This window comes from Pelodiscus sinensis, chromosome 1 (genome assembly GCF_052426305.1).
Source record: "Pelodiscus sinensis isolate ZL-2025 chromosome 1, ASM5242630v1, whole genome shotgun sequence".
NCBI classification, from domain to species: Eukaryota; Metazoa; Chordata; order Testudines; family Trionychidae; genus Pelodiscus; species Pelodiscus sinensis.
In genome coordinates, this window is record NC_143052.1 from 352,652,410 (window position 1) to 352,663,758 (window position 11,349).

The 11,349-nt window shown below is 43.2% G+C and overlaps 1 protein-coding gene across 1 annotated transcript; it reads right to left on the minus strand.

Annotated features, from left to right (window-relative positions):
* Positions 1–3,688: 3,688 nt before the first annotated feature.
* Positions 3,689–4,627, minus strand: LOC102447523 (olfactory receptor 52D1-like). Its single transcript, XM_006130954.3, has one exon. It carries the CDS (start codon positions 4,625–4,627, stop codon positions 3,689–3,691), a length of 939 nt encoding a protein of 312 aa, XP_006131016.3.
* Between the last annotated feature and the right edge of the window lie 6,722 nt (positions 4,628–11,349).

The following is an 11,349-nucleotide window of genomic DNA, read 5'->3' on the forward strand; positions in this document are numbered from 1 at the left end:
GAGGCTAATGTGGGCATTCAAACTTGCAAATGAAGCCCGGGATATAAATATCCCTGGCTTTACTTGCATGTTCCCGTCTGGCTGCCACTTTTAAATGCCACTAGTCCGGACTAACTGCCCGCGGTTACACGTGGCAGTCAAACGTTAATTCGAACTAAGTCCTTAGTTCGAGTTAACTGTTACACTTCGTGGAATGAGGTGTAAAAGGTCATTCGAACTAAGGACTTAGTTCGAATTACCGTTTGACTGCTGCGTGTAGCCGCGGGCAGTTAGTCCGGACTAGTGGCATTTAAAAATGGCGGCCGGACGGGAACATGCAAATAAAGCTCGGGATATTTAAATCCTGGGCTTCATTTGCAAGTTTGAATGCCTACATTAGCCTCCCTAGTTTAAACTAGTGGGCTAGTGTAGACATACACTCTCAGTTTTGATCATCTAGGCTTGGTCTACACTACATGGGATGGTGGAAGTAAGATACACAATTTACATAAAATATATAATTCACTTAGCTGGATTCAACATCTTAAATTCCCGTCCATGCAGGAGCAGCATTACTGGCACTGGTGGGAGTGCCCTTTGAGTTTGACCTAGCAGGCGTATCATGATAATGAGTGTTAGCCAGCAGCCTGGGGACTAAAGGGTTAACTATGTCCCTTACCTAGCCAGGTGGAATGTCAGTAGGAATTTCAAACTGGGACAAAGGAATTTTTGGGTTTTTCCCTCTCCTTAATCTCTGTCCCCCTCAAAAGCTGGAGAAAACTGCCCAGAGACAATGTCTCCCTCTCCAAGAAAAGACATTTTCTTCACTTTCTGTAAGTATGGTAAAATTTAGATAAATCCATTAGGTTTTATTGTTTTATGGTTTGGGCATGGGATCTGCTGTCCGTGCACTTTTTAAAAGCTGTTTTGGCTTTTTTTATGTAAGTAACTTTTAGGTCCATGGAGCTTCTCCATGAGTATATTATTGGTTACTTTTCCATCTAGCCATTATGCTTACAACAGGAAGATTGTGGTGATAATAAAAGTTTTCTCCTTTCTTATTATTAACATGGTACTGGTTACTTGTGTCCTGGTGCTTTTACTTTAGGGGTGAGATTTCCCTAAATGGTCTCTCCTCTGGTTTCTTTGTTAATTTGGGCGGTGGCAGCAGAAGTTTTATTCCCAAAATCTAAGTTTTTAAGATTTTGGGGGGAAGTTTTAGACCAAAGCCTGGTAGACAAGGTTTTGGGGTAATTGCTGGCCCCCACTTCTGCATTTATCGTGCCAGAGTGGGGAAGGAGCCATGACAAAGTGTATGCTACATCCATGAAATCAAGCTCCAGATTAACTACAGCAGCGTCAACTTTCCACGTAGTGTAGACCACCCCCCCAGTGTTTACCAAGGATATAATATTATAAAGGCTATTTCCCAGACATCTACCAGAATGGGAAATGCAGGCTGATATATACAAACAGATTGAATAGTCTGGGTCTGTTCAGAGAATAGAAAAAGAAGGTGACATATGATAGAGGTGAGAAAAAATAAATAATCAAACTGTTTACATTCAAGTGGACAATCAGATAATAGTCCCCAGCCTTTAATATCTATAGATACTTAGTGCTTCAAAAGAATTTCTTCCCCAATGCTGAGAAAATTTATCAGCAAAACTGATTGGAAGAAAATTTTCAGAAGAAAAATACAAATGAGAACTCTTCTTAAAGAAGCGGCCATTGGGTTGCTTAAAAAAATCAAGATTCCACAGGGATTATCTACAGTGGATAATTTTGGCTAAAAACCTGGTTCAGTGGCAAAGTGAAGGTAACTATTACAAGAGGAAAAAGCAATGGATAATGAGAAAAAGGGGAATAGATCTGCTATGAATGTTATGAAAGTTGATAGTAGACTTTGAAGACAAAAGGGGAAAATCCATGTTTGGTAGCTCTATGGATCAGAAGTGGAGGTTATTATGTACATTAAGAGCAAATAAAATATTAGAAAAGATTTAGACCAATTCCTAGAGAGTGAAAAGAAAGTTGTTACTGCTGCAGACAGGACAGATGTGTTGAAGAAACAAGTGTTTTTTTCTGTTGCCAAGAAACCTAGCCAAGTACCCTCTTATCTTAATGGATCTTGTGGTCATTGGGTGGTCCTCGTGAGGTCTGCTGTGACAACTAATGGCACAGAGCTGTAATAGACTCCCGAGGGAACACAAACAGCCAAACATCCATCAACACCCGCACCCCCTTTAAGATTTCTAGTAATGGATTTGCAGTGGTCTCTCTCCCTCTGAGACAGTGGGAGGCCACACTGCCTCCCCATGTCACCGAGGGTTGCCTGCAATTAAAGAATTATTCAGGAAACCTGAAGCCTATGGCAAGCAGTCCAGGCAGATTAGAGGACAGTTACGCTGTCTAGGTGGAACTCGGGGGCAGAGAGTCGGTTCTGAGTGCAAGATCCTCTGTTAGGGCAGGAGGCAAAACATTTCTGTCTTGGGCCCGTACTCTGGAGTATTGCATCCAGTTCTGGGCCCCCCACTATAGTAAGGATGTGGGCACATTGGCGAGGGTCCAGCGGAGGGCAATCAAAATGATGAGGGGACAGGAGCACATGACCTAGGAGGAAAGGCTGAAGGATTTGGGCTTATTTAGTCTGCAGACGAGAAGAGTGCGGGGGGATTTGATGGCAGCCTGCAACTCCCTGAAGGGGGGTTCCAAAGAGGCTGGAGAGAGGCTGTTTTCAGGGGTGGCAGATGGCAGAACAAAGTCCACGGTCCCCTGTTGCACCAGTAAGTTTCCCACTCAAGGTAGAAATTTCCAATACCTCTGAGACGCATAGGAGCTGGGCGTTGAAAGTGCCTTGATTGGAGAGTTAATCAAAAGGAGCTTAGCTCAGCATTTCTTAAACTGTAGCGTGCCCCATCAGCAGATGAGGCTACATTGATTCCTAATGTACAGAGAACGCCATTTTCATCATCACAGTGTGACCTCGCACGTAGGACGTATGTTTTATCCACACACCTTGGCTATGTCTACACTCACATCTTCTTGCAGGAGTAATATGCAAATGAGGCTAAGCGTTGAATATCACCGAGCCTCATTTGTGTATCTAATGAGCCGCTATTTTTGTGGAAGAGGCTCTTGCCTCTTTTAGTGAACCCTAAAAGATTCACTGGCTTCATCACAAAAACAAGGTTTTTACTACTGGTCATACAAATATGCAGACCAGTACAAACAGGCTTTTGTTGGGGAAACTCTTGGCAGATTTTGTGTCATTCTACATCAACTCACTGGATCGCTGTGTGTATATGATACAGAAGGTCAGCATTGTGTTTCCTTTCTTTGTATTTGACCAACTGGAGCTGGTGAAGCTCTCTGACTGCCAAACTGCTATTCACACAGGGTCTAATTGAAACCCACCTTACATCGAAAGTTACAGTATGTTCCAGTGGCCCAGAAATCAGGAAAGGCAGAGTGACAAGGTGTGAGAAGGGAGGGGACCTATGGGTGGTGCTGAAAAAGCTAAAGTGATAGAAAAAAGGGAACTTACAAAAGCTTGGTAAGGGAGTGATGTTTGGTGTGAAGAGCTTCCCTAACTCTGAACTACCACGATGCTGAGCTCAGCCCAACTGGGAGAAAACACCCTTGTTTAACGAGATCATATTCCTGCCTCCTCTAGGTACACAGATTAAAAGTCAGAGGTCCCATGCAATCACCTTCTACCAGTGTATTTGGCCACTTTGTCACGAAGTTCTTTATTTTTGACCCCATATACAATAGGGTTGAGCATGGGGGGGATGAGGAAATAGAGGTTGGTCAAGATGATGTGAATGTGCGGAGTGATGCCCTGGTCAAATCGGTATGTCACACTGGAGACAAGGCCAGGAAGGTAAGACATGAACATCACGGAGAGGTGGGCCGTGCAGGTATTGAGGGCTTTCTGGTGGACTTCTCTGGAGGAAAGTATGAAGACGGTCCTGATGATCAGACTGTAGGACAGAGCGATGAGCATTAGGTCAAACCCATAGATGAGAAATGTTATCACCAGGCCATACATCCTATTGACTGTGATATCCCCACAGGAGATCTTTGCCACAGACATGTGGTCACAGTAAGTATTGTGGATAATTCGGTTGTCACAGAACGGCAGCCTGTTCAGGAGCAGGGGCAGGGGCAGAATGCAGAGAACAGCTCTTGTCAAACCCACTAGCCCCATCTTAGCTATCTGTGCATTACTGAGGATGGTGGTGTATCTCAGAGGGTTACATATGGCCACGTAGCGATCGAAGGCCATTGTTACGAGGATGGCCGAGTGAATCACAGTAGCTGCATGAAAGAAGAACATCTGGGTGAAGCAGCCCCCCTTTATGATGTCTCTCAAATTGAACCAAAATACCCACATGGCTTTTGGAACAACACAGGTAGATGCTCCCATTTCTACAAGCGCCAGCATGCAGAGCAGCAGGTACATCGGCTTGTGCAGGGTCTGTTCTTTGCTTACCACAATGAGAAGAGTGCAGTTTCCCAGCAGACCAATCACGTAGGACAGAAATATTGGGATGGAAATCCAGACGTGAGAAGCTTCCAGGCCAGGGATGCCCATTAGCATGAATGTTAAAGGTTCTGCGGGGGTGAGGTTGAAAGCCGCCATGAAATTTTGAATGCATCAGCCTGGCTCAAAAAAGCCTGTGCAAGAAGAGAAGCAAAGAATTTATTATGGTACACTACCATCACAAATATCACATATCTTATAATTATTACCAGCTTAAAAAGGGGATTGAGCAGTGAGGTGGCATCATCTAAAGATGCCACCAGATTGTTTAGGTCATGGCAAATTCCAGAGAAGTTCTCATGGGGAGCTAACCAAGCCTAGTGAATGGTCAGCATGATGGCCCATGAATTTTATGTCAGTAATTGCAATTTGTCTGCCGATTGGAGAGAAAAGTTTGAGCTCTTCCAACACCTAACAAGTTTCTAATTTAAGTCTATGGACTCAAGGCAGGGACCCAGGTACGGCAGACCCCCCATGTTTCATGAAATGGACTCATGGACATAAATGTACATAATTCAAAAGTGCTTGGATTAAATTACTTCATGCAACCCATCAATCCTCATGCCTTAATCCACTGGATCTTTTTATCTTATTTTGGTGTATGTGTCATTCTTTTGTGTGTAATTGGACATCTGGAGTAGGGAATACTTCATAGGTTTTAAATGTGTGAATGAAAGTTATCAAGGGAGGCTTCAGTGTTTGGACTATTATATGCCAATAGCCTTTTGTCCTTAAGTCTTAGCAGTGGCTGGTAGGGATGGGCCAGGCAACTCCCCATGTAATAGGGGATTCTTTAACCATTGAATCACAGGATACAAGAACTGGAATGGAACTCAAGAGGTCATCAACTCTAGAACCCAGCCCTCGTGGCAGGACTAAGCACCATCTAGATCATTCATGACAGATTTTTATCTAATCTACTCTTAAATGTCTCCAATGATGGAGATTCCACAACCACTCTAGGCAATTTTTTCCAGTGTTTAACCACCCTGACAGTTAGGAAGTTTTTCCTAATGTCTAACCTAAACCTCCCTTACTGCAGTTTAAGCCCATTGCTTCCTGTACATTCATCAGAGGTTAAAGAAAATATTTGTCTCCCTTCACCTTATAACACCCTTTTGGATACTTGAAAGCTGCTGTCTTGTCCCCCTCTGTCTTCTCTTTTCCTAACTAAACAAACCCAATTCTTTCAGTCTTCCCTCATCTGTCAGATTTTCTAGACCTTTCATCATTTTTATTGCTCTGCCCTTGAACTTCTCCAGTCTGTCCAATTTTTCCTGAAATGTGGTGCCCAGAACTAGACCTGATCTTCTAGTTGATGCCTAATCAGGGCAGAGTAGATAAGAAGAATTATTTCTCACGTGTTGCTTACCACACACTTGTTAATGCCTCCCAGCATGACGGGGGTTTTTTTTTGGCAACATTGTCACACTTTAGAGTCATATTTAGCTTGTGGTCCACTATTACCCCAAGTCCACTATTTTTGTTTGGCTGACAGGGCAGATTAGAATCCCAACAAGGACAACACTGTTCTCTTCCTGTGCTCAAAAACTCTTTCACACTGACAGGTATTGTAGCCTGACCTAAGATTATATTAAATTCTAATTACCCACCTTTAGGATTATCAGGTTCTCTGTCCCAGGAACAGGCTTAGTATTCAATTATACTATGATTGGGAACCCTGTTGTGCATGGTTGCAACACTCACAATATAGAAACTCTTGCATATTTTCAATATTTACAGTTTATTAGTAAGGTTAGTACAGTCTCAAACTCTTCCGTTTCATAAGGCAGGGAATGTACATTCATATTTCCTTACCAAATACTGACATCATTCCTTCTAGAACAATCTTAGGTGTTAGCCCATCATCTTCCTCATTACCTTCACCTTCCCCATCATCACCAGGCGCCATCATTCTGGCCCTTCCAAGGACTCCATCTTCTTCTCCATATCCTCCTAGGCTGGGTTCCCACTTTTATACCAAGTGATGCTGACAATAACATGTTTTATGCATATTCAGTAGGGAGCGTTTCTGATGCTGAAATGTTCTTTTCCTATTAGTCAATATATCATTGCTCTTAACTTATTATCATAGACATCAATTGGCCATGGGCCTTTGTGGTTATCTATCGCAACCTATGTCCTGATGTTCAATTCAGCCTGAACCAATTATTTGGGACTTATATTTAATAATACTTCTGCTGAGTCTGAGGGTATTGTTCCCGCCATCCTGTGTGGATGAGAGGTCCAGACCTAAGTTCCCCTTTTTCAGGCCTGGGAAAGCATTAATACGTTATGACCAGTATCTGGGCAAGACGGGGTCCCAACAAGGGAAGTCTGCAAACCTCAGCTCCTGCTGATCTTGCAAATGGCCTGTTGCAGCATGGAGAAAAAATAAAATATAACCCCATATTACTTGACCTGGACTGTGAGCTTATGTCTGTTCTCTCATCAAGTGCAAGCCTGTCCTTTAGTTGATTGTAATGCAGACATGGCACTCACTGGAAAGTGCATTCAGAGGCTGGACCATCTTGTTATACTCTAGAGCAGGAGCCACTGCACCGCAGGGGAACCCGCTTCACCAGGCAGCCTAGGGCTGGGCTGTGCTGTACCCAGGTGGGCTAATGGAAAAGCCCTCCCCCAAGGACTTGAGTGTCGCTGTCTTAGTATCAGTGGCCTTCACAAACTTGGGCAGACATAAGGCCTAGTCTATTATACCTGAACCTAGACATCAGTCAACCTAACACAAAGGGCCTAAGGGAATGCTGAGCGCACCTTGTAGAAGATTTCTAGCATTAGAGTTTTTAACTATTACCGAATTAATCTAAATTAACGCAAACATATAATTAACATGATAGGAAAGTAACTTGATAGGCTACAGTATGAATATAAAGATTAAGGCAAGACTACACACCATGCAGGCCCCATTTAAGTCAGTTGTGCTGATATTATTAAAATGCAATATTCACCCGATTTCTACTCCTATGAGGGCACTTTTAATGAGCAATGAGAGTCCAGGAATATAACTACTAAAACACGTATCAACAGAAGACCATTCTATTGACTACTTTTTTGTTTTGGCTCCCACCCGTGGGCTGCGTGTTGAGCCAGCGTAGGCCCAAACTGCACCGTGGGCAACAAACGAATGGATCACAGGCCAGAAGTGGCTCACGAGCAGTGTAGTGAGTAGCCCTGCACTAAAGGAAGAATGTGAGAGCAGATTGTGCCCACTGCCTGACCAATTTTCATGGGAAGCCTCAGGTAACAGAGATACTTGATGCAGTGGCTTTGGCTGCACTTTCTGAGGTTATGTCTACACAGCAGCATTATTTCAGAATAGCGTCAGTTATTCTGAAATAATGTAGTGCGTGTGTATGCAGCAATACCTTTATTTCAAAATAAACTTGAAATCACGGGCTTCTTACCTCAACTCCTGTAATCCTCATTGCACAAGGAGTAAGGGAACTCGGGGAAAGAGTGCTCCATTTCAAAATAACTGGTGGGTAGACAGCGCCAAAAGTCGAAATAAGATATTTCCACTGAAGCGACGCAAATTTGTGTAGCTCAAGCTGTGTAGCTGATTTTGAGTTTAGCCCTGCTGTGTAGACAGGACCTAACAGTGCTGTGAAATCCCTGAATTCGAAAACTTCACCAAACCAAAAAAAAAAAAATACTGCGCAAAAAAGGAAGCTACTGAGACAAAGGGAAGGACACAGTAAGTAAAAAGGAAATGATTTAATGACAAATAAATGTGTAGATCAAATTTTGCCAGGTAAATCCCTGGGTGTTTCTGACAATAGTAAGCACTTCAAGTCACCCTCCTGCCCAGATGACTCTAGACTTGCACCCTGAAAGCCTTCCTCAGAGCTTAGGACTAAGAATTAATGCAGAAAGCGGCAACTCACCAGAATTCAGCTGAGGAGAGAGGGCAAATTTCACTCTTGCGACCTTAAGGCAGAGATAAAAGACTCATCATGTGAATCTCACATCTGACATTTGGCGAGCTGAACAATCACCTTTATGATTCCCCTGTTCAGTCCCTGCTGACTACCAGGTAGGTCTGGCTACAATTCCCTTAGCTCTGTGAGTGGTGGGATGAGCAGAAATTAGACCCTGGAGACCTACAGCTTCAGAACTTTCCCCTGGAGTGAAAAAATTTGATGCTAACAGGAGCTTAGACTTTGAGGGTAAATTGGACCTTACCAATGTTCAGCCTGGCTTTCTTTTTTCGTGGGCACTGCCCTTCCATCAGCACTACGGGTGGGGAAGTTTCCATATCATTCGGGACCTAAAATCAGTTCAGTTGATTGTAGCAGTGTATTGCTGCATGAGGCCCATACAGTTGTAGCATGAATTCCATTGGCCTCTGAAAAGTCATGGTCTTGCTGTGTAGGTCAAATGATAAGATCCTTTTCAACATGCCCTGTTGTTCCAATAACACTTAACAAGGCATATCTTGTGCAAACTGAATAATTTATGTTATAATGATTTCATGATCATGCCAATGTGAAGAATATGGCAAACAGTGCCACTAAAGGGTGCGTCTACACTGCACCGTCACTGGAAATAAGTTACACAATTTAAACTATGCAAGTTGTGTATCGTAATTTGATGATATTTCGAAATAGCTTATTTTGTCATTTAGCGCTGTCGACAGAGCACCACTTTTCGAAATAAGGCACTATTACAAAACGTCCCTTACTCCTCATGGAATGAGGTTTACAGGGACATTGGAATAGCAAGCCCAAAATAACGGGCTTGCTTTGAAGATGTGCGATAGCTATTTTGGGAGACTGGTATGCCAAAATAGCATTGCAGTGTATGCGTACCCTAAGACTTTATGAAGATGAAGTAAAGTGTCTTAGAAAGTATGATCACATTAAGAAAGGCATAGATAAGATGACAGAAAATATAGAAATGCCACTATTTAAATCACACAACATGGATAGTGGGTGTAGGTCTGGTTGCCTCATATGAAAAGAGAGATATCAGAAATGGAACTGGTACAGAGAATGGAAACAATCACACAAACAGTTTCAGACAATAGAATACAGAAGTCTTGTTTATTTCTTCACAAAACTGAAGAACCAGAGACTTCCCAAGAAAATCAAGAGGCCTCCAGTGTGAAAGAAAGCACAGGAAGTACTGCACACAACTCCATCAACCCGTGAAACCTGTTTCTGGGGCATTTTACGAAAACCTGAATGCAACGGGGCTCTAAAAGATCTAGATTAATTCATGGAAGTGAGGTGTATCAAACACTGTTAGCCAAAATGTTCAGAGGTAGACCCCCAAATTCTGGGTCTACTTAGCATCTGGCTAGGAAACAGATTTACAACAGGTGATGAATCTGTCGACAATACTGCTGTTCTGTTCTTCCCATGCCAGGTACCAGATTAGATGGATGTCTTCTACATGGACCTGACTTCAGAGCATGGTCTTGCATCATCCCCTGCCCATCTTGGCTAACAAAATTGAATAAGAAAAAAAGAAGATCACGGGGGAGAGATGAGCAGCTCAGGCAGCAGGGATAGCTCAGTGGTTTGAGCATTGGCCTGCTAAACCCGGGGTTGTGAGTTTAATCCTTATGGAGGCCATTTGGGGCAAAAATTTGTCTGGGATGGTACTTGGTCCTGCTGTGAAGGCAGGCGACTGGACTCCATGACCTGATCTCCATTAATAAATGAAGAGATGGCAGTGATAGTCTTAGCATTCTCAGCAAGAAGTATCTTAGGTTTACTATGTGATATGGAAGGGAAATGTTTCCTTTTCCTTTTTTTACTCCTGCTGCCAATGCATTTCATTCAAGTTCTTATGTTATCAGAAAAAGTAATGAGTATGCTAACATTTGCCTTCTCTGCAACAGAGATGGTTTTATAGGCCTCTATTTTATCCCCCTTGATTGTACCGTTCCAAAGCAGTAAAGTCCCAGCCTTATTCATTTCTCCTCATTCGGAAGCTCTTCCATATCCCTCATCATTTCTGTTCCCCTCCTTTGTACTGGCTAACTTAGACCCAACATGTATACATTAGTTGAGATTATGTTGTCTTATATACATCAAGTTACATTGCTCAGGATAGAATTTTATTTCTCATTTTGTTGCCTGGTCTCTCAGTCTTGCTCTGTTTTGTGGTGTACTTTTGTGACTCTTTGCAGTCTTCTTCGCACAGGGCCCTGAGAAGTGTAAGACAGTGTCATGTTGGGTTTACACTTCTCTAGGAAGGCAGGAGCAGGCAAATGTATTCATGTCTGTTTTTTGCACTTGTGTAGCTTAGGAAGGCCTTTGGTGTGTGTGGGGTGACCAGTTGTTGTGCTGGGTGGTAATGGGGGCTGGAAATGCTGACTCACTGGCAAATGGATGTTGATTAACGGCCAGCCCAACTTTGTTGGCTAGAAGGCCGCGCAGTTCCCAAAGATGTACCCGGGGGGAAAACACCTCACAGTGAGACCTGCCCCTGCTCAAATGACGTGGAATGCTGGGCAAGATGAATTCCAGGGCATGTTGGGCCTGGGAGCACTGAAAGAATCTCACAGTAATAGGAGAAGTGCCAAAGTCCGAGTGTAGTATGGTGGTATGTCACAGAGGAAAGTGATCAGGAATAGTCAGCATGGATTCACAAAGGGCAAGTCGTGCCTGACCAACCTGATTACCTTGTATGATGAGGTAGCTGGCTCTGTGGACATGGGAAAGTCAGTGGATGAGATTTATCTTGACTTTAGCAAGGCTTTCGATACAGTCTCCCACAATATTCTTACTAGCAATTTAAGGGAATGTGGATTGGACAAATGGATGGTAAGATGGATAGAAAGCTCAGATTGG